Source organism: Nasonia vitripennis (assembly GCF_009193385.2).
Source record: "Nasonia vitripennis strain AsymCx chromosome 3 unlocalized genomic scaffold, Nvit_psr_1.1 chr3_random0005, whole genome shotgun sequence".
Taxonomy (NCBI): Eukaryota; Metazoa; Arthropoda; class Insecta; order Hymenoptera; family Pteromalidae; genus Nasonia; species Nasonia vitripennis.
This window is the reverse complement of record NW_022279624.1, coordinates 1438952-1462633: the sequence shown is the minus strand read 5'-3', so window position 1 is coordinate 1462633 and position 23682 is coordinate 1438952. Positions and strand designations below refer to the sequence as shown.

The following is a 23682-nucleotide window of genomic DNA, read 5'->3' as shown; positions in this document are numbered from 1 at the left end:
TGTGCAACTAATACAATTTAAAAGTTTTATGTAAACTATAATTGTTTTCTCAAGCAGCAATTTAATCAATACATACTTTATTCTGTTTCTTTTTATCATCTTTCTTCAGTTGTTTTACTTTGTCTTCTTTGTTTTTTGAATTAGTTTTTGTATTTAAAGTCTTTTGTACCTTTATTGGTTTGTAATCATCATCATCAATACTAAGAACAGCAAATCGTGATGGCACAGCAGTCACCATTTTAGATAAACTATAAAAAAAAATTATATATGTACCATATGTATTTGCCTGGGAAATATCAAGAGCTTTTGTTTAGTCTTCTGGATGTATTTTTATTTTTACTGCTTCCAAATATTACTTGAATAACTATATGTTAATAAAACGTAATCCTGCACACACAATATAACAGAATTATACAAACAATATTAGTATTAATAATATATTATATTTATATAAATATAAAATTTAGTAATGTTTTGATTACTTCGAAAGTAATCAAACAATCTGTCAACTATCAAAGGTATATACATAGACCGGTTAAGCAGGGCAGAAATTAGAAGAGAAATCACCGAGGAATATGAGCATGGGCGAAAGCGTACCATGGTCCAGGGTGTGTTCCGGAGGGAACGCCAGCAGCGGTACAGCAGTCCGGTCCGCGTTCGAAATTACTGTTACTGTGAAATCGTTCCGCGTCAGCTGTTTGCATGGTATCTTTTTTTCATGGTGCTGTAAAAGTTATTACCAAATTAGTATGGCAAATTATACAGAGAAAATTACTTTTTATGACCCTGAAACGCACGAAAAGATTATTCTTCGTGTAACTGAAGAGACTGCTAGAAGGGCTAAAGAAGGTTAGAAATTTTTTGCATATTTTTGTTTATTTTAAGGTTATAATAAATAAAGTACAGGAAGTTCATCAATTAGTTTATTATTTGAGAACATATTGATATCTTTTTTACAAGGTATTTAAAAAAATTTGTTGTAATTCCAGACCTCAATTACAAAACCCAACTTGTTCAAGAGGTTACAACTGCAAACAGTACAAACAGAATCAGCTGACGCGGAACGATTTCACAGTAACAGCACAGCACCGGAATTTCGAACGCGGACCGGACTGCTGTACCGCTGCTGGCGTTCCCTCTGGAACACACCCCCATGCGATATGCAGTCGTAAACTAGCGCCGCCATGCGGTTTTCGTTCCCAGTGGTAGGGTCACGATTATTCTCATCGGCTCCGATCGGCTAACTTCAGGGGGCACATCGGTATAAACATGTCGCCATGCGGCCTGAAGCTAGTCAGCAGCTTCAAGTAGACATATTTAGATTGCCGTTGGCCTCGGGTGACGAGCGCGCCGTTCGAAAATCTCTCTTCTTCGGGCGAGCGAATGCAAGCAATCATTCTAAAACTGAAATACTTAAAACCACGTACCCCACGCGCAGCAAGTTCGATAGCGAAATACGTCGGCTAATCGGAGCAAGGCTAACAAGTGCGAGCGATTAATCTAAAACTGAAATATTTAAATCCACCTACCTCGCGCACAGTGAGTTCGATGATTATGGACGGCAAATCAGAGCAAGTCTACCAAGTGCCAGAGATTATTCTCAAACGGAAAGGCTTAAATTTAGAATGATCGCTTGCATTCGCTCGCCTCTGATTTACCGATTAAATGATTATTAAACTCGCTGTGCGTGGGGTAGGTGGAATTAAGCATTTCAGTTTTAGAGAGATCGCCCCCCTTTCCTCGCCTTCCTCCGATTTGCCGATTAAATTATTATTAAACTCGCTGCGCGCGGGGTAGGTGGATCTGAGCATTTCGATTTAGAGTGATCGCTCGCCTTTGCTCGCCTTCCTCCGATTTGCCGACTAAATTATTATTAAATTCGCTGCGCGCGGGGCAGGTGGATTTCAGAATTTTCGTTTTAGAACTATCGCTCTTATTCGCTAGCCTTCCTCCGATTTGCCGACTAAATTATTATTAAATTCGCTGCGCGCGGGGCAGGTGGATTTCAGAATTTTCGTTTTAGAACTATCGCTCTTATTCGCTAGCCTTCCTCCGATTTGCCGACTGAATTATTATCAAACTTGCTGCGCGTGGAGTAGATGGATTTAAGCATTTCAGTTTTAGAATGATCGCTTGCATTCGCTCGCCTCCTTCCGATTTGCCGATTAAATTATTAGTAAACTCGCTGCGCGTGGGATAGGTGGATTTAAGCATTCCAGTTATAGAGAGATCGCTCGTCTTCCCTCGACTTCCTCCGATTTGCCGATTAAATTATTATTAAACTCGTTGCGCGCGGGGCAGGTGGATTTGAGCATTTCGATTTAGAGTGATCGCTCGCCTTTGCTCACCTTCCTCCGATTTGCCGACTAAATTATTATTGAACTCGCTGGGCACAGGGTAGGTGGATTTGAGCTTTTCCGTTTTATATCAACGCTCGCGCTTGTTAGCCTTGCTCCGATTTGCCGACGTATTTCGCTATCAGACTTGCTGCGCGCGGGGTAGGTAAATTTTAGCATTTTAGTTTTAGAGTGATCGCTTGCATTCGCTCGCCTTCCTCCGATTTGCCGACTAAGGGTGCGTTCCACCTAGCTTCGGGAATGCGCCGTGGGAATTGCGCAGTCGTCTGTCTGCGATCTGCGATTTGTTTATTTTAAATTGGTGCTACTGTTTAAAAACCAAGTGTATGTCGGAAATTCAAATGACTGACGAAAATCTTTGCCTGCATCTTTGTATGTCTCAAATAAGAAGGCTAACATGGATAAAACTAAAGTCAAAATATCTGGCATTGACCCAGCAATAGAAACATAAATTTCTTTGTTGAACCAGAAGTTGCAGAAAAAGCAGCTAAAGGTAAGAGGTGTTCATTTTGTTACTGAATCTTTGTAGGTTATATTTTGCAATTTTTGTGTTTATTTTAGATCCTATCTACAAAGATAAATTGGTGAAGATGATGATTGAATCAATCAACAAAGAAATCAATACTTTGACAATAAAAACGGTTGAACAAGTTGCACCTCTAATATTAAGTGACGGAGTGGAAAGATATACTTTATACGTATCACCATCAGATTGTGAGCGTGCAAATAAGGGTGAGTTTCATATCCAATGCATTATATTTTAATAAGAGAATACATATTTTATTTGTGGATTTTTTTTTTATAGATACACTGTTCGCCACAAAATTATTAGTAAATCACAAGAAAAGTCTAGAAGATGGCTTGAAAAAAGTAATTGGCACAAACTTTGTGCAAGAAGATTTTACATCAGTTGTAAGTGGGAGCAACTGGAAACTCTTAGATATTTATGATGTTGACACTGATGAAACTTATCGTTTGACGGTCTTCCTGAAGATTATCAGCGAGCTCAAATTGGTAAGATAAATTTAATAACTTTCAACCCCTTTATACTGTTTTTATCTTTTGCCCATATTTATTATTGTTTACAGATATGGGATTTGCAACAAAACTTTTGCAGTCTTACAAAACAATGTGCAATCTGCCATTAAATGAAAATAATGCAAATGCATGTAATATTGTTGATAAAGGACAGGTACAAGCTACGACAATATCAGGGGAAACAGCAACTAAACCAAAGAAACGTAAGTTTCATTAAATTAAAAATATTATAATTTTTAATATATTCCAGTGCCTTTATTTCTTTCATTTCCTCTTTCTTTTGAGTTTACTGCTGCTATCGTACCTGCTGTTGTGTCCATGTTGTATATTTGGAATTAATGATATAATAATTATTTTTCTTTGCTGAAAGTGATCGTACTAAATGGAACGATGTTGAAACCTGTTGCCTTTTAACACTTTATGCAAAATATATTGAAAGTTATGACACTGGCAAACTTATCTATGATAAGTTTTGGCGGCTCATAACTTCAGGTATGGTGGAGAAAGGTCATGAATATACATCAAATCAATGTATTTATAGGATTGACTTATTAAAAAGGAAATATAAAGCAGTTATAGATCACAACGCAGAAACTGGAAAGGATCCTATAACTTGTCCATATTTTGAAGTAAGTTAATACTTTTTGTATGAAATAATATTTATAACAGAATTTATCTGAAATAAATTTAACCCTGATAAACTAATATTATACAGGAATTGCACAAGATTTTCCATAAAAAACTGTGAATCAAACCCTTATCGACAGCTGGCTCAGGTGTCAATTTAGATATTGATGATGTCGAAGAGAAATACAATAAATCAAGTAAGTATCCTACCACTATTAGTACAGTATTACTTTTATAATATAATTAATTCAACTTACTTTTTATTGTTAATAGAAAAGCCAAAACTTTCTGGGGGAGCTTTAAAAAAGTTCTTCGTAGAAAAAACACTGGATAATCAGAAGCGTCGTTTAGAGTTAGATAGAGAATACAAACAAGAGAAACTCAAAATGCTCAGAAAAATAATAAACAGGAATAAGAATTGAATTTTTCTACATGAATACTTTTTAAGCATTAAGAGCTTACTTTATAAATACTGTTTTAGTTTGATCATTAGTAGTTTTAAGTTTGTGAGTACTGAATTACTGAATTAGAAGTACAAAACGTAATTTTAAAATATTATTTCATTTTATTTTAAAATGTTACTAAGAGAAGTTGCTGCAATTAACAGTAAAAAGGTCTATTTCGATTTACGGAAAAATATTTTGCATTTATAGTTTTAAGTTTGTACAACATTTCTGTATTGCAAAAAAATTTACGTTTGTTATTAAACAAAAAGAGAAATAAATAAATATTGAATGTAGACAATGATTGACTTTTATTTACATTAATGGTCCTTGAAGTTATACATTTATATGCACGCAAAATGAGTTACAAAATACTGTCATTATTAAATAATAATATATACAATTTTTAATTTTTGATTTCGTTTGATTATGTATTAAAAATCAGCGTACATTTTCATTGATTATGCGAGTTAATTCTAGTCTTTTTTGGATTCCTTGATCTTCTAATTCATTGTTTACTTGAACTGGGCCATTGTTATCATTTTCAATTTCTGGGATAACCATAGGAAATTCTAATTCATCTTGTCTTTTTAAGCAAATATTGTGCAAGATACATATGCATAAAATATAGTATGGAACCAAATGCGTATTTCTCATTGGAAATTTATCCAAAAAAAAACCTCCATCGTCCTTTTAATATAGCAAATGCTCTTTCGATCATAGTACCTACTCTTGATAACGAAGTATTAAAATATTCTTCTTCTAATGTCAAATGTCTATTTCGAATGTAAGGTACAATAATGTGATTCTGCAATGTATACGCTGAGTCAGCGAGCAAGTGAGTGTTATCTGGGAAGTACTCTTCAGTACACCTTTGAGCAAAGCTGAGTACCGGTATACACGACTATCGTGTACTGAACCAGGTAAGCCTGTGTAGCAATGCAAAAACTCCAATTTATCATTGCACACTGCCTAAAGAAACATTATTTATTTAAAAAAATGTATTTCTTATAAAGCCTTGTAATTATTATTCTTAGATTACTTACTTGTAAATGGATGGAATGAAATCCTTTCCGATTAATATATGACTGCTGATGCTCTTTAGGGGTAGAAATTCTGATATGAGTATCATCTAAGGCACCTATTACTCCTGGAAATCCTTTATTTCTATAGATTCTTGCTGTTTCTTGTGCTTCTCTTTGGGAAGGACAACGAATAAAAACGATACGCAAATGGCAAATGGCTTTCACGACTCTTTTGACAGCTCGCCATGCAGTTGCTTTACCAATTCAGTTGCTTTACCATCAAACTTTGACGTAACAGACCTATATAAAGCAGCAATAATAGTTTTATTTAATTAATGCAATTGTAATGTAGTATATTGTGTATCTAGGAGATGTATATTTAAAAATGCATGTAAAGTATAAAATAACTTTATAGCACGCTAACCTCAAAATGACAACTTTATTGTCGATTTTGAGGTTGTCGTGCTATAAAATATCGTATGAGACTGTTGTGGGAGGTGTTTTTCTACCTTGCTCGATTTTCGCATTCGCTTCGCTCGTGCGAAAAACTTTGAGCAAGGTAGAAAACCATCTCCCACAACAGTGTCATAACATACTATTATCGTATGTTTTGACACAAGTTAACTATATCTTACCTGTAAGAATTAATCTGGTGTCCCAAAAATATATAACGTTATATACAGCTGTTTTTCAGGGCTGATACGATTGTTTACTCGTCGTCCTTCTAAATTAGGTTGTAGTAAGTACAGCAAGTACTCAAAAGTTTCTCGAGATAATCTACAAAACGATAAAGTATGTGTTAATTAATTATAATAACAGTATACGTAAAATTATACATATAAATAATTTTCATGTTTCATGTCTAAAAGTTTCTTGAAAATCTCGCTGATTGTATCTCAAAATAACTGTCTCTATGAAGTTCTGTACTCTCGGAATTCTCCTTCTGTAATGGTCACGTTGTTCTCCGAAAATATCATCAAACAGGAACAAAAATACTTCATCTTCTTCGTCGTCACTATTACTAGATGAAGATAATAATTCATTCACCATTAAAAGATTTTCACCTCTATTTTCCATTGCTGATTTAAATCATGAAAATAATAAACAAACACTAAGGTTCACACTAAGAGGTTAAAGCTGTCGAAATTCGGAGCACTAGTCAACTTGTCCAACTTGAAAAAAAAAAATCAAATTGCAGAAAGACGACTGCGCAATTCCCACGGCGCATTCCCGAAGCTAGGTGGAACGCACCCTAAATTATTATCGAACTCGCTGCGCGCGGGGTAGTGGATTATCGCAATTTTGTTTTATATCAACGCTCGCGCTTGTTAGCCTTGTTCTAATGTGCCGAAAAATCTGGCTATCAAACTTGCTGCTCGCGGGTAATTTTGTTAAATAAAATTCGGGGGTCGTGGTTAGAGTTTGGTTAAAGCGCTTTACTTGAATGTAATATGCAGAACCGAATATTCGTATTTTTGACGATTTTTTCCTGAATGTATAATAACAAATTCAACAGGGTTTTTGAAGACAGTGTAGCAATTGCGCAGGTCATTTGAATATGAATTTTAGTATAAAACGTGTTTTTACTAATGTTATTTTTAAATATTACTTCTATCGAGATTACTCGATAAAAATAAGTTTAATCGTTCAAACGTTTCCATTAGCGTTTTTTTCGAATATGCATAACTGCTATATATTTACGAAGTCTTATTATTAATTGAAAATTAATAATCGTATTTACATCTTACCAAATTTATATCATATAATATAAATAATATAATTAGTTAATTTAATACTTACTTTCTTCAAGAAGCGCCATTGCAAATTAAATTGCCGTCGCGCTTAGGCCTGGGCCACATAAGAGCGTAGAGACGCGTTTGAGCGCGGATGAGAGCGTGTGGCGCTGCAAAATTTGCTCATGCCAACAGCGCTTTATCCCTATATAATACCTAGCAGTAAGCTCGCGGAACACACTCCATGTCGTTGCTTAAATGTTAATAAATAAAGTAGGTAAATTTTGATTCTCTTTTGACTCTGTACTTCATTCTGGTATCGATATTTGTAGAGAGTTAATTGTAATTCCCAATCTTTTAAATAAACATTAAAGCATGTAGTCAAAATTAAGATAAGGAATTAAACAAATACAGTTGTATCAAAACATGAAAATATCACATAACCTTAATTTCATAGTTTTAATGTAAAATGCAATGATATCTCCCATCGAATATATGCATTGTTTACCAAAGGAGTGTATTATTTATTTATTTGTTCAATTTACAGTTACATCAGATGAAATAAAATGACTCCCACTGAGAAGATTATTTTGAAATGGTACAGCACTAATTCTTTTATATTTGAGAAAAAAGATGAATGATATTATACGCATAGTCTGAGACAAGAGCTTTTACAAGAGATTCAGAAAGATTTGGTGAAAAATAACGAACATTTATCAGGTATATGTACTTAATAAGTAAATGTTGCTTTTAAAATGTCATAATATTATTTCTGAAATAAATAATTGAAGAATTCTATATTTTGATTGTTTTCAGGTCCAGAGATACAACAGAAGTTCAAGTATCTGAGAGATAGTTTTGTCAGAATCGACAATAAGATACAGAAGAGCGAATCTTTAACTTGATATGAACAGATCATCTATGAAAAAATCTTTTTTCTAAAGTCTCATATCACTCATAAAGTCTATAATGAAGAGACATCTAAATATGAAATTATGAGCAATGTTAAAATTAACGAGTCTACTTTTGATGCTGGTATTTCAGAAAAAAAAAGTTTTTTTTTATAGTGTTAAAACAATTGAAACTATTAGAAGTAAAATTGAAATTTTGAATGATATTATTAAAAGTTAGCCGAATAATGAACAGCAAAGATTATGCTTATTATTTATTCTTAAATTTATATAATCTATATATATTATATATCTATAAGTATGTATCATTATTCTGAAAGACAATAAAATATTTTGAAAATTCTACAATGTAAAATATGTTTTGCATAAATTCCTATCATAATACGGATTATTATTATGATTATACGTACATTTTGGAGCAGTATAGTTCACAGCAAGTTTGCAGAGGACTCTGTGCCCTGTGGGCCCTGATGCAGTTTTTAGTAATTCCAGAGTGGATCAGTGTTGCCGATATTTGTTGATTATTGCAGTTTTTTACTGTCAAAATAAATTTCCATGTGTGTATATATTACTTGAATTAAATTCATATGTATTTATTTAATCTTGGATGAAAAAGTAAGGTCAGTTTTTGTTTTGTATTATAAAATCTGAACTAAAATATACGTATATAACCTATTAGAAAAAACTGAGCCAATTTTTATTTATTCAATCATTTATTATTTGTCAATTCACACTTTTTGATTCTTAAATTATTACAAACAAAATGTTGTTTATTAATAGAGCAATACTTAATACTTGTATGAATAATTTAATTATCTTCTGTTTTCTTGAATTGCTCGTTGAATTGAATTAATTCTTCTAAGACATACTCCATGCAGTTATCAAGTAATTCATGTGGTACTTTTGACATAGCTTGCGTTAATATATTCTTATAATCAGATGTTGAATTTTCTTCAGAAGCTTGCTCGAGAGCTTCAGCTTCAGGTGCTTTTTGTGGTGATTGTGACTCCAATTTTTTATTTATTTTGTCCAATGTTTTTGCAATATCATTGCTGAATTGTTTCAATTGATTTCGTTGTTGATACCTTTAAGTTTGAAGTTAGTTATAAAAACGTAGAAAAGCATGGGCTAATTTATGGAAAGTTAAGTAAGTAAATAAAAAAATACATGCTTGATTTATGAATGTTAAACTCTCTCTTCTGACAATTGTTTTAACAAACTGATTTTTTCTTGTGTATAAATATACTCTTCATCACACTTATCGTACAGTTGAGGATTGCTCATGAATGTATTGATGAGCGAATCAAGAAAGATAGATTTTTTTGTTCCTCTGTTAACTCCATTATTGCTGTTGATCCTAAGGAAGTTCACGGCAAAATGAAAAATGAGATGCTACAGAGATTCTTCCCCTCTCTGGATCCCACTTGTCGCTTCGCTTCTGAGAAACGACGAACGTTCGAAACTTGTAAGTACCAGTTGAAAATGTTACAAAAGACTCTATTCTTCTTGTGACATTGGAAGCTACATAATGGATTCTGTTCAAAGGAAAATTGTAACAAAATTATTGGAAAGTGACGATTATAGATTTATGATGAAAGAGACGTAAACCATGCTTTCACGCCTAAAATTGAAGAATTTTTTTGTATGATTAGTAATGAGATTAGTAAGGAACTTCACATTAAGAAAACAGGTATGTTATATAGGTTATAATCGTCGCTCCCTATACAAAGACTAGTATATCTAAAAAAGACGTTGTTTAAATTGTTATTCCAGTGGTTTTGAATAATATAGGTATTTGAAAAATTCTTTCTACACCCTGGCCCATTGCCATGGAACAGCGCCTTCGTTAGAGATAAAATACTCGGTCAATTGCTGACGAATTCTAAATTCTAGTAATTGATTAAGTTGTGAAGATATATCGTATACATTATTATTTTTTCAATAGTAGATAATTGCCAAGCTAAACACCTTTCATTAATCAACCATGTGATAACTCCCCCAACGCACACTCTATAACCCTTCTACCATGGCTCAAGCGATAATTATAAATTCTCTGTGGCTGTGGAAAATCATTATTTCTCAGATAAGGTTTCATTAGGTATCTGTGCAAGCCGAAACCTCCATCCCCAATCAAAAAATATGGACAGACAATATTAGAATTTGGCAAGGGTTGAGGTCGTGGCAAGTCAATTTCACCATTAGCAAGGCCACGCCCTAAGTCACTGTTGTTGAAAACCCCTGCATCATTGAAAGAACCTGCAATCAATATTTTGTTACAATCTAAATAATAATATTCGTTTCAAAATATAGAATAATAAATATCTCACCGTAGTCACCTACATTTGCCCAAATAAACCTTTTTTTTGGAATCACAGCAAGCCATTAGTATTATACTATAAAATTTCTTATAATTATAAAACAATGCATGACTATTAGGTGGCTGCTTAATCCTACAATGCCTTCCGTCTATAGCCCCTATGCAATTTGGGAAATCCAAGTCCATTTGAAATTCTCTTGCAATCGTTTGAAATTGATTCACCGTTGGAAACATTAGAAACAAAGGTACTAATACATTGCAAATAACATTACACACTTCTGGAATGATCGTTTTCACTGTAGATAACCCAATTGCATTAAATCATTTAGTTTCATTATCGAGTCCCCATGTGCTAAATAGCTGAAAATAAGCTTTAACTTAATTAGTTTGTACATATAAAATGTTTATATAAATGTACAATGTCATTTATACTTACTTGAGTGTTACACTCAGTCGTAACTCAGGGGGTAACGGTGGCCTTTTACTTCTTTTTATCAAGCTTCCTTTGACGAGGTTGTACAAAAATTCAAAAGTTGGAACATTCATTCTTGTAAAATTTAAGAATTCTTCTTCGTCATTTAATTTGAAGTATCGAAACACAGATTCGTAATTATTATAGCCTGTAAGATAATTGTATTTAATGATTGGTTTGCTCCACCATCGTCTGAACCTTTTTTTCTTCTGTAAAAGTGATTGATGGTATTTCATGCAGATAAGACCTAATTCGGCAACATCCCCGACCAAGTTATGATACTCCATCTGTTGAACAATAAATTTTTATTTACAAATTGTCTATTGATTACATGAGTTCACTCTCCATACAATGTCAATAAAAACATGAAGTACTTATGCAAATTCAAATAAGAATAAAAATTTACCTACTTCGTGATTAAGATTTAGTTCATTCTTCAACTAGTCAAACCTTTTTTTAAAAACTTAATGCATTTTGCTTTATGCAACTACATTTATTATTTTAGCAACCGCTATAAAAGTATCAATCTAACCTCGAAATGTTGCTCCGATGCAGACGACGATGAGAATTCTGGTGCGCGTACTTTGGAGTGTGTTCCGCGAGCTTACTGCTAGGTATTATATAGGGATAAAGCGCTGTTGGCACGAGCAAATTATGCAGTGCCACACGCTCTCATCTGCGCTCAAACGCGTCTCTACGCTCTTATGTGGCCCAGGCCTTAACGATGATTACATGTTAACATGGCGTCCCCATGCGCGACAGCGCTCAGTGTTATACTCTGGCCGTACAGACTATACCCCCGCTCTAGCGCTCTCGAGCAGACGAACTTCTCGGCGTTGGGCGGACTGGCACGAACCCGTATTTTCTACGAGGGTATTACAAAACGATTTTGTCTCTGCTTTCTAGTATATTTGTAAGTGTAGAAAGCGATAAGAATATTGCCCTGCGTCTAAATGCCCCAGAAAAATTTGGATTTTTTAAACTCATGTAAGTTTTCAAGTGTAATATACACCTGCAACATTTGAAAGTGAGAATTTTCTTTAGGACATTGAGACCAAAGGCTAAAGAGCTGATATTTAAAACAGGTACTGTATACCACATGTAGAAACAACTCACATGGTAAGTTTTGAATTAACATACATTGTATAGCGGCATGGTCATAACATATACTTTTTGCAACCCAGTTTCATTTTTATTTAAAAAAACAGAGAACTTATATCAACCCTCCAGATGCAAAGGAGTTATTGAAGAACTGAGGAAATGTTGCATGAAAAATTCAGCGGTATCTCTGGTATCTGAAGAAATCGATATATTTTAAACCATATGAACACAATACCGTTGATTATGTAAATTTCACTATAACTTTTTTACAGTACTTTTTTCTGTTTTTTTTTTCATAACTTGAAAATATCTCGATTGCTATGTTTCTGAACTTTAAAATATCAAGCATTCGTGTAAAAAATACGCTACATTCATCGTTTACTATAACCGATTCTCTTTTTAGTTTCGTTTCAAGCTTGGTATTGAGATTACCTTTTTCTAGAAGTCAAGACCGCAAGCGCATATTATTATGAAAGCTCGGAGAACCGCTGTCGAACAGCGTTAAAACGCATGAGTAAAAGAAATAATGTTGTGTTAGAATGTAAGTGTAGTATAGATAATACATATAATATCGTTGCGTTACGTCGTATTATATAGTACATTGTGCAACAAGGGAAGAAAATAAGCTATTTCTAGCAAGGGTTAGGTGTTCAGTACGAGTCAGAGTCCAGGGCGTCGAAGGCGCCCAAGACGGATACGAGTGCTGCAGACACCTCATCCGAGTCCTAAGTAGCTTTTGTTCTCATGTTCCACATAGAACTTTTCCAACGAGCGCATGATTATATAAATTTCCATCGCATAAAAAACGATATCGTATACGCATTAATAGTATACAAATATTGATATCTTTCGTAGAAAATAATTAGAGTGTAGAGAAAACAAGAGCGGTTGGAATTTCATAAGGTCCTCTCTGCGTTTTGGAAATCGATTCGTCGGTGGCACGAAATTGCGAAAGAAACATAATATCGTCAGGGATTATACTTTCTTGTATATATTATTATCTTTTTTTAAGGTGTCGGACGTCGGTCAGTCGAATTAGAAATAGATTATACGTACGTTATGCGGTATAACGGTGTATATCACTACGCGAATTCATAGTCGTAATTGTGAAAACTTCTCTTTTTGATTAATTACAAACTTGCTCGTTCGTTATTATTATTTATTCTTTCAATAGGAAACCACCGGATTTCCTCGCTTGTGCGCCAACCCGCCCACGTGCACAATTTGTATACTTTACCAGTAAGCACAAAGTTATCTGGTCGGTATCTTGTAGATATCAATAAGAATTAGCAGATATCTGTAAATGCCTACAGAATGATGGTTTACAGACATCGTGTGGACGACAAATGTCCTGGTTAAAGATATCCTTCCGACATTACAAATTATTACTAACAGATAACGTCAAAATGACTAACTATGCTATCATTCATTTTTATTTAAATCAAACGATATCTGTATGTTATCTGTGCGTCAACTTTATTTTACTCTCTGTAAGATATCTTGTTTAGGTTGTTTATTTATATATTTATTTCTTTAAAAAAAGACAGGAAAAGAAAAAATTGCAGTAATAACAAGAATTTTTTATAATCATATGATTACAATTATACTTTACATACATTAAGTGAGATCATTATTCTTGTTATTACAGCAATTTTTTCCAAGAATAATGACAAAATTAAATTTGTCAAGGAATTTTTACCTTTTTTTAATATAAATAAATTAGTATAAAATGTACAAAATTTCTTACATTAACTCTGAAAACTTATATCAAAATTTGTGTACATCTTATCCAAGCTGATAATATATAGATGTATGTAATATTTTTTGGTTTTGATCGACTATAAAGTTTTACTGTTTACATCTAATATCACGTTTGTATTATAATATTTAACGTTACAATCTATATAGTACGCACATTTTTCTCAGTACTAAAAGTTTAGTTATATTTGTATTAACTGAAAAACAAACTTATATGAAATCTACGTGTATAAGTTTAAAAATAATAAAATTTTTGTACTAATCTATTATAGCACTTTTACGATTCAAAACAAATTTAAACTCAGAACTAAACACAATACTTTCAAAATAATGTTAAATATAGTTATAATTTAAAATCTCAGTCTGACATTTTAGTTTTCATTTTGACGATTTCCACGTCTTTGTAGTCTACGTTCCTGCCGCATCATTTTATTACGTTGAGTTTTCGCTGCTTGTGCAATACGGTCAGATGGACGCCGCAGCCAATCTTTAATTTGCTCTTCAGCTTCTGAATCTTTACAAGCAAATTGTTTTCGTACAACTTCTGAAAATTTTTAAGTAGAAATGTATTTATGAATGCATTAGACGTACATGGCAGAATGTTTTCATGTTACTCACTTATCACTATAGAAGGAAAATTCATAATTTCAGCTTTTAAAGTATATTTTACTCCAGTCCATATTATTTTTTTGCACAGCTCGTCTGTTATAAAAGCAGACATGGCTTTACTCACGATTTTTGAAAGAGTGTTTCCTCCTTTTGAAGCTAATAATTTTTCCTAAAAGTAGAATGTTAAATTTTAATATTGAACCAAATATTAGTTTAATTTTATATTTTTTAGTATGTATTGTATATTTTCTCACAAATTGATCAGCCATATCAGCTTCTCTAGGATCTCCCAACCTCTCATCAAAGTCATCCAAATTTTCTACGTTTTCGAATGGTAATCTTGGTAAGAGATCAAATGTTGGTGCAGGAATTATTGCCATATTAGGATTGTTCTGTATTGCTTCTTTTAATTCTATCAAAGATTTTAAAATATGTATACATGTATTTTTGCATCCAACTATAATAAAATCAAAATTGAAATGGTTATTTAAGTATATAACTTCCATTTAAGTAAAATTTATAAAGCAATACTTACTACAGTACTTATCTGGATGGTGGTTTTCTTCTTGCAAATAAGCAATTGAATTTCTTCGATTTTGATTTACAGGCGCATACATATTTGTTTGGTTTTGATTTACAGCTACCTGTGCTGCATTTCTATTATTATCATAATTTTCATTGATTTCTCTGTCTTGCATTCGTACACCAGCAGCATGGTTGCCTTCGTTGTCATTTTCAGATTCATTATTTTCTGTACGATGTAATAATTGTGGATCAATGGCCAAATCTTCTTCATTACCTGTTTCTTCAGGTGCAGCATATTGTCCTGCATACAAAAAACTTTGATTTAGGGCATGCTGTAGTATATCAACTCCGTTTTCGTCCACGTTAGCTCCTTCTTGTATAATAGTTTCAGTGTCATCCAATTCAGTGTCCACGTTTTCTTCAATTTGAGAACCAGTAGAATTATTTGACGGACTAAATGACTGGGCGAAAAAATGTGGTGGTAACGGAGGTGGTATCTTCATTTCATCCCTGAGATCAACAGTTGTTCCTCCAGGTAATTCATGCGATGGAACATTATTTTTTTACGGCCTTCAAAAAAAATGTCAGTTGTAATAATACTGAGTATAATTTATCTTAAGTAATTAATTTTTAAAAAGGATTACGTTCTGGAAGTCCACCACAAGCAGTTTTTACAAAAGTAGACTTTTTTGCTATCTGGGCGAAAACTTGCTGTGTCAACGGAGATGGTGTCATCATTGCATCTGTTGGATTAACAGTTGTTCCTCCAGGTAATTCATGCGATGGAACATTATTTTCCTTGTGGCCTTCAAAAAAATGTCAATTGTAATAATGCTGACCAATTTAACTCAAGTAATGAATTTTTTATTTAAGAAATTACCTTCTGGAAGTCCACCACAAGCAGTTTTTGTTAGAGCAGGCTTCGTTGTTGTCGGTATAGATCTTTGGAGAGATTTTAGAATTTCAGAATTAACTGGTTTCAAAACAAGCGAATCTGTAAATCAAGCGTTATTTTTAATACTGCACAACAATGATTATACACAATGGTAAATGAAATGTGCAAATAGAACTAAAATTGTAAAATTTCATCCTTAACTATTTTGAGGTTACATATTTATAAAAATTACACGAGCATTTCAAATATGATAAAATAAATTTTTTAGTTCTTACTATGATGAAATGAAACAGGTGTTTTAGAATTTGCAGATTCATGAAATTGCTCAGTGCTGGTTTCAAAATTTCCTGTGAATTTAGGCATTTTGGCTGCAGTATTTACATGGTATTTCCCATCTTTCTCCATTGATTTACCTACAAATCATCAACAACATAAGCATGGAATAATTTCAAACATACTACAATGTCTTAAAATGCGTGAAAATTCTAAAAGTGTAACTTCCGTTTTACGTTAGTCCTACTAGTAGTGTTTTTTGGTAAACCTTCTGATGTAGATGACAACGGTGTGGACAGACAACTATAACCTCTTTGTGCAACTTGTTCAAACTCTGCAGGCATCATGTGTCCAGGGAGATTCGCTGTAAATGTGGCTCCACGATGCGGCTGCATCATTGATGGCATTAATTGACTACGCCCTTTCTCCGAGTTCTGGTTTCCTGCAGGCACCACGAATGTCATAGCCCGTCCAGAACCTCTTGTCCGCAACCTCTGACTCTGATGAAACTGATTCTGTGCTCCAGGTGAATTGTACATTGTAGGTTGGGTGCTCGCTATTGCAGTGTGGTAGTACCTTAAAGATAATGGATAAAATATGCAGTATTTTTTCAATAATCAGAATTATTTATTTTAAATGTAATTAAATTTGTAACTTTGTAAATTTTATGTTTAATTTCTTCAAAAAGTAAATGTTAATTTAAACAAAAGTATGGATTAATGGAAAAAGATAATAATAATTATGTGCAGAAATTCTTAAATATTTTTTTTTATTTCATTCACTGTCCATTCCTGAAGATCTGATAATCGGTTGGATTTATTTATACCAATGAGCCTAGAGTCTATAGGATAATTATCCAAAGAATGACTATCTAAATATTTACGTCCTAAAACAACAGGTTCACTATTATGATGATAAATTTTTTCGATCACTACAATACTTTTATCCTCCATAAGGCAACAGTTATTAGGTATTTGACAACTTAAAATAAAATTTTTGAATACAATTTTTGAACATACTACGAGTCTGAATTTATCTTTACCTAATTTGTTAGCATCAACAGTAGCAGAAGAAATGAATGACCTTTCATTTATCTTATTCATTATTTGACTTAATGCATAAGAGCCTTTTACAACCATTCTTTTCAATGTTCGCAGATGATTTTCATACGGGTAGGCACTAAACGAATTAAGAGCTCCAAAATTCAAAAAATCATCCCATATGTGTATTGTATTGTGAACATTATAAATCACGGAATCTTTACCATATAATTCAATCATTGTTTGAACAAAATAAATCATTAGATTCTTTGCGCAAGAATTATTTTTAATACACTCACTTGAATCACTTAATATTCTAACTGCACAATTTAAAGCATTAAAATTTTGCATTTGCTCATTAGTAATATAGTTTACAAAAATTACCGGTCCCATGTACATTAAAAGGAGTCGTAATTCTGTGCATTTAAATTTATCAATCTGATCCAAAGTGCGAGTACCCCTTACAAATTCATCAGGTATCCACTCATTGAATTGAACATATGTTCTATTCAACTGACCCTGTCTAACTGAAGCATCTATTCCCTGTCCATATTGGTTATAATAAATTAAACCTAATTTTAGCATAACACCTGAAAATAAATGCATAGGGTCGAGTGGAACTTGCTTAGTTATACTTATACCCTCAACACCCTCTAATGGTGATATTACATTCTGATATTGGACAGGCAAATTGAATCGATAGTTTATATCATTTCTAAGGGTTGAATCCATTTCGAGAAAAACTCTTCGATGATTTATCGTCTCTCCTGTTTCGATACACCTACCACATCTACTATTATGCGCTGGAAAACAGCATACAAAGTTTCTAGCAACTGTATCTGCTACAAGACTATGAAAGTACACTAGATAAGTAATATTTCTGTGAACGAAATTACTGTTTAAGTCCAAATATTCATGAATAAAAGGTTCCAAATATCCATTGGCGCTTGATGGTTTTCCAGAACCATACCAAGCAGATACAACGAAAACATTACTATTTTCAACACCTACTATTTTCCCTAAAATAGGCCACAGCTGAGTATCACTACTTTTAGATAAAGGCAACCCATCAATACTAAATTGTACAAAAATTTTATTGCCATCAATTTCATTTAAATCTATAGATTCTAATTGATTATGCAAAGCTTTTTCTAACCCATAATGAGAATAAATTCCTGAAGCCAATTCAATAATTTCGATGGATCTAGGTGTTTTCAACAGCGTACGTGCATCGCTTGGAAGTTCTTTTATATCAAGAATATTCTTCAACCCTTTTAAAAGCATTGTGATAGCATATTTACGAACATAACACATATTACCCCATGAACGTAAAAAGTCCACTAATTGCTCAGACTTGCTTTTGACATTATTTGATGGTAACAATAATTCAGGGATAGAAAATGAATTAGGGTTGATGACTTGATTTACATTTACATTATCAATAACATCATTATTATATATAACAAGTTGATCATTTTGTTTACTACCCAAATATCTACTACACAGTTATCATTGTTATGTATCTCTACGGCACTCCTAGTATTGGAACAATCGTTATTAATATTGTTTACATTTGCTACATCTATTAGAACATTTTTCTCTCGATTATTATTGCTACGGATCAATTTATCAATACTATTTTTCAACATTTTTGATACATTTCTTCGGCGTTGCCTCTTAGAGAGGTTAGAAATCCTTTTAAGTCTTTTTACCATAGTTAAATTATAAGAAATCAAATAATTATAACTAGTATGTGTATCTCTTAAATTTTTATATGAAAAACGAATAATTTATTATTATAATTATATTAATAGTTTATTTAAAGATATATACTCACAAAAAAGGGATCGCCGATCGCAAACGTTCTCATTATGATTTTATCACGTCTCTCAAGTTTTCGATATCTTATTGCAAACTTCCTGTGGCACCTAATCGATATCGTAATTAACGATAACCATTGGACATCAAATGATTGATAGTGTTTGATTAGAAATTTTCAGACATCTATTTTTTAACATATTATAGTTATACAGAAGACAACACTATTAAAGATAACTTGACGATAACCTTCTAAATTGAGGCGCAATAACTTTATTTAGAACAAGATATCCATGAGATGACGTAGAAAAGATATCGGAAAAATGATATCCTACAGATGTCCCTATCTTTTCAGTGTTTATTGGGTTTCTACAACGACTATACTCTCTTTTATGAGCTTTCGATGCTCGATTAATTTTTTTTTTGCAATATGCCGAGCAAGTATGTGCTTAAGTAATTGCATACCTATATATATTAATATTTATGTATATCTAGAGCTCGCGATTCGTCGAAATTTTTCTGTCAATACACACGTCAATATATTAATATCGGCGCGGAGTTTTGCATCCAAGTGCGCCCTTTATGGGTGAAGCTTTGCGGTCCTAATGTTGCTTCCCTATCCTCTTTCCTCGCGTTAAATAATTAATAGGCTACTCTGTTTCATTATCCATAGCAATTATTCTCGACGCTATACACACGAAATTCCCCAGAAACTTTTACAGCTCTTGAAATGATTTTTTTTCAAGCTGAACATACGACTTACACGTCGAGAAACTTCGTAAGAACCATCAGTGGCTAAAAGATACAGCGGCGCCAGTAATCCATGTCCATTGCCGCAGGTCTTCGAAATCGTTATCGTTATCGTACAAACCGACCCTGGTAGAAATGTTAACGGTTAATAAGCTAAGTTTTAAGACACTTAGCTAAGTTGTGGTTAACGATTTAACTAAATAAGCGTTTAACCGTTATAAATGCATAGATATGACGCATTAACTCATGATAAAACGAAACTTTTGCTTGAAATTTGTCAAATGACTGTTACAATCCAAAAATTGTAGAAAAATACGTTACAATCGTAAAAAATCCAAATATTCGTAATAAGACATATATACGTTTTAATGTCAAAAAAAGGGAAAAACAATTTTTAACTTAATAATAATACTGATGTGGTATTATAGATACGCATCACTAAAATATTAGCAATATTTTAATTTATTTTTTTACATTAAAATTTGATAAAACTGGCTAATTAACGAATTTTTAACGAATTTCAACCGTTAATTTTCTACTAGGGGACGCATGGGGGGTAAATAGGTTTACCACTTTTTGTTTTAAATTTGCCTCTCGCTGTCGTTTACTTTCCTTTGATATGCGGACGTATTTTTTAAATAAATATTATCTATCATCGCAACGCTCGGTTCAAAAGTTTTAGAATTATTAATGAAAAAATATTTCTCGTAAAAAATCGCGACGCATCAGGTAGGCTTTTGGCTCAAGATTTATTCCTTCCTTTCGTTGACCATCCACCAATTTGCCGATATCTTTTTGATATAAATAAATATTTCTCTGAGAAAAAAGCGACGTCTGGGGTAGGTGAATTTTAAAGTTTTAGTTGTAGATTTATATTCCACTTTCGCTCACCTACCCCTGCGGCGCATTTTTTAAATAAATAAATATTTCTCTTATAAAGATGGTGGCGCGGGGGAAATGTCAGTCTAACAGTTTTAGTTTTAGATTTATTCGCCCCTCTAGCTCGTCTTCCCCCCATGTCCCGGTGTATTTTTTAAATGATTATTGTCTCATAAAACATTGCAACAAGTGGGGTAGCTTGGTTTAACGTTTTAGTTTTACATTTCATCATCCTTCTACCTTGTCTTTATTTGAAATCCCGGCATACTTTAAAAATTAGTGAATATTTTTCTAATAAATGAGTGGCGCGTGGGGTAGCTCGATTTAAAAGTTTTAGATTTACATTTTATCGTCCCTCTTGCTCGTTTTCCTTTAATGTGGCGGCGTATTTTGTAGATGGTTAATAAAAGTAGAGCGTAGGGTAGCTTGGTTTGCCAAAGAGCCCCAGTACGCGTCTTTAGAGCGTCAAGGAGAATCGTCATTGAAACCAACATAATTTTTCGCACAATTGCTGCGAATTTTGCAAAACCGAAGGCATTTCTAGAATCAGCAACTAAATTGCAATGCGTTTTGTGCTACTCTTATGCCGATGTACAGTTTTATTATAATTTAAATAAACTATACCTTACTAATTCTATGTAGCAAGTATCTGGAAATACTGTGCATATCGGCATAAAGAATAGCACAAAATGTTTGCAATTTCATTACCAATTCTAAAAATACCTTGAAGTTTTCGAAATTCGCAATAGTTACGCGAAAAATCATGTTGGATTAAATGACGATCCCCTTCCATGCTCAGCTCTACTATAGAGGTCTACGATCTTTACGCTAGGTGCATAAGTACGCAGCAGACTAGCGCGCATAGCTATGTAATCAACATATGTTAGGATGCGTCCAGAATTGAGCGTATACGTTAGGGTTTACGTAGAACATAACGTTTTGGGCAGTACTGCCAATCCACTGTAGCAAACTGCAGTTGAAACGAAGGAACACACCTGCTCAAAATTTAACCTATAAAAATGTTTAAATTTGAATTGTATGGTAATAAATTGTAAAATTCTTTTTTCAAATAAAATTATAAAATTTTGTAAGAGAATATATTATAATAAATTAGTTTCTGATTAAAAAAAAAGGTCTACCACTGTCTCAAAAAAGGAAAGGAGAATAAAAAATAACGCACATTTCCAAATGAAAAATTTATTATTATAATTAGTTAAATAGCATAGACAATGATTGTATGACTATGTTCTTCATTGTATAAGTAATCGATTAATAGCTTCAAACTGAAAGACGAATCATACGTATTTTATTTTAAAATAACTTGAAATTTTGCTCATGCTAAAATTTTGTCCAGCATATAGTTTATAATTAATTGAACATAGTTTTGACATTAAATTTGGTTTACAATATATTGCTTCAATCTTCAGAAAAGCCATTTTGAATTGATGTCTTGCAAATAAGTATCGATGGGCAGTTTTGTTTAATTGTTCTCTATGACTCTTTACTATTCGATATTCTAATTCTTTCTATACTCTCTAATATTCGATATTCTTTTTTTTTAATCAGAAACTAATTTATTATAATACATTTTCTTACAAAATTTTATGAAAAAAGAATTTTACAACTTATTACCATACAATTCAAATTTAAACATTTTTATAGGTTAAATTTTGAGCAGGTGTGTTCCTTTGTTTCAACTGCAGTCTGCTACAGTGGATTGGCAGTACTGCCCAAAACGTTATACGTATATGCTCAATTGTGGACGCAGACTTATAGGTGCGGCGGCCATGATAGCGCTAACGCGTGCTGGCGCTATCTGCGATCTAGCTTGCAGGACAAACATCCTCATAATGCTCTCCCCGCTGGCCTTCCTCTGAGGTGCTGTCGTAATTTTGTATGTGAATCTTTTAATCCCGCACCGTAGGTAAATGAATTTCAAAAAATGATGCTTGCACAACAGCGAGAGATCCTTTCTTTACTCCGCGTGCTAAATTAGTATATTATGCCTTCAGCTCGGGTGACAATTTACACGAGATATGGACTGAAGTTTTTTCCTCCCTAGGCACGTAATATACTATTTCCTATTCCCCATCTCTCGGCGCGCTAAGCACATGTATATGTTATATCATTTTCTTCCTCACGACTACATGCATCGCGTCATTAAAGCTCTCCGCACGCCGATTATATCTATATCCTACACTCCTATCTCGTATGTCAGTGTCCCGGGGGTCTATTTTCATAGAGGAGCAACAGCAGCAAAAATATTATAATTGTGCTCTATAGTTAAAAGACTTGATTATTATAAAATTGTTAAAACATGATTTAGTTTAAAAAATTTTTTTTGTTCGTTTTACTTCGACGTATTGTTAACAAGAAAGAATTCTGTTATCATAACTCGCGGCGCGCAGGGTAGGTGGCTTATGTTGTACTTTAAATTCTCGCTTTTGTACGCCTTCCAGCGGTGTGCCGACGTATTACTAAAATGGAAAAAATCTCAAAAACTCGCCACGAGTAGATGAGTTATAATTGTTTTAACTTTTACTCTCGCCTTCGCTCTCCTTTCTCCGATGTGTCGACGACGCGGACCGAGGCAAAACATGTCGGGACCGTGTATGTGATCGCGCGTGAATGTGCGTGCGAGTCAGAGAGAAGGGGGGCGCCGGGGCGCGTCCGCAAGTGTTTCGAGAGAGACTAGTTATAGTCAATAGTACAATAAATTACAATATGCTTCGGAAGAGCTGCGAAGATAGACCAGCGTTATGGTCCTTGAAAGATTCTTATTTTGGGTCTCTCTATCGTATACAATATTTGAATATTTTATTTTTTATAATAATAAATCGAGACACATGGCGCAGGAGTGAAAGGACGGGAAATATAAATAAATTGACACAAGAGCATAGTATATTTTGTAAAAAGGGATAGTTATGTATTTTATTTTTATTTAATTAAATATTAATGAGTCGTAGTATCTAATGAAGTATTGATCGATGAAATTAAATGGATAATAAATAAACAAAGTAAGATAATAGCAACTCTTGATCATTTGTTCTGAAAAGAAAATAACGTCGGATATACGCGATTTAAAGGGAAAATGAATAAGGATACTTGAAT

At 33.2% G+C, this 23682-nt stretch overlaps 2 protein-coding genes and 4 long non-coding RNA genes across 27 annotated transcripts in view; 2 read left to right on the top strand and 4 right to left on the bottom strand.

The window, feature by feature from the left end:
• The window catches only part of LOC100678923 (G kinase-anchoring protein 1), a 110142-nt gene extending 109069 nt beyond the window's left edge, over window positions 1–1073 (bottom strand). Inside the window, exons 1-3 of one of the 6 annotated variants that reach the window (XM_031925881.2) lie at window positions 992–1073; window positions 598–724; window positions 77–248 (exon numbers count right to left, since the gene is read on the bottom strand). In XM_031925881.2, coding sequence (XP_031781741.1) covers window positions 77–248; window positions 598–704 — 279 coding nt within the window. In that variant the 5' untranslated portion in view covers window positions 705–724; window positions 992–1073. Of the gene's footprint in view, window positions 1–76; window positions 388–482; window positions 725–797 lie in introns of those variants that run through there. The other 5 variants (XM_031925882.2, XM_031925883.2, XM_032601794.1 and 2 more) reach the window with 5 other exon arrangements.
• Window positions 1–8819, top strand: part of LOC103317581 — a 108233-nt gene extending 99414 nt beyond the window's left edge. Inside the window, exons 1-3 of one of the 5 annotated variants that reach the window (XR_004227034.2) lie at window positions 6750–6872; window positions 7771–7943; window positions 8040–8819. This is a non-coding gene — a long non-coding RNA (uncharacterized LOC103317581). Of the gene's footprint in view, window positions 1–6749; window positions 6873–7308; window positions 7688–7770; window positions 7944–8039 lie in introns of those variants that run through there. The other 4 variants (XR_512909.4, XR_004227036.2, XR_004227035.2 and 1 more) reach the window with 4 other exon arrangements.
• On the top strand, window positions 678–4766 carry LOC100118009. Of its 2 annotated transcripts, none has more exons than XR_001729698.3 (9): window positions 678–849; window positions 990–1205; window positions 2522–2850; window positions 2919–3089; window positions 3163–3371; window positions 3446–3598; window positions 3937–4024; window positions 4111–4219; window positions 4296–4766. It is a non-coding gene; the product is annotated as an uncharacterized LOC100118009 (long non-coding RNA). The 2 variants fall into 2 exon arrangements; XR_004345244.1 differs by having other exon boundaries at window positions 679–705; window positions 1020–1205.
• Window positions 4753–6679, bottom strand: LOC103317582. The gene is made up of 4 exons (XR_004227032.2): window positions 6418–6679; window positions 6126–6267; window positions 5512–5790; window positions 4753–5437 (listed from the first exon to the last, which is right to left on the bottom strand). It is a non-coding gene; the product is annotated as an uncharacterized LOC103317582 (long non-coding RNA).
• Window positions 8820–9305: 486 nt separating the features above from the next.
• LOC100679062 lies at window positions 9306–11560 on the bottom strand. 3 transcript variants are annotated; one of them, XR_004227015.1, is made up of 4 exons: window positions 11456–11560; window positions 10888–11210; window positions 10462–10811; window positions 9306–10390 (listed from the first exon to the last, which is right to left on the bottom strand). It is a non-coding gene; the product is annotated as an uncharacterized LOC100679062 (long non-coding RNA). The 3 variants fall into 3 exon arrangements; XR_004227013.2 differs by having other exon boundaries at window positions 11334–11491; XR_004227014.2 differs by having other exon boundaries at window positions 11330–11490.
• Window positions 11561–13704: 2144 nt separating this feature from the next.
• Window positions 13705–23682, bottom strand: part of LOC103317583 — a 44514-nt gene continuing 34536 nt past the window's right edge. For 2 of the 10 annotated variants that reach the window (XM_032601779.1, XM_032601780.1), the window contains exons 2-8: window positions 16087–16660; window positions 15797–15910; window positions 15561–15722; window positions 14927–15486; window positions 14646–14848; window positions 14401–14560; window positions 13705–14326 (exon numbers count right to left, since the gene is read on the bottom strand). In XM_032601779.1, coding sequence (XP_032457670.1) covers window positions 14154–14326; window positions 14401–14560; window positions 14646–14848; window positions 14927–15419 — 1029 coding nt within the window. In that variant the 5' untranslated portion in view covers window positions 15420–15486; window positions 15561–15722; window positions 15797–15910; window positions 16087–16660 and the 3' untranslated portion in view covers window positions 13705–14153. The other 8 variants (XM_031925838.1, XM_031925839.1, XM_032601781.1 and 5 more) reach the window with 7 other exon arrangements.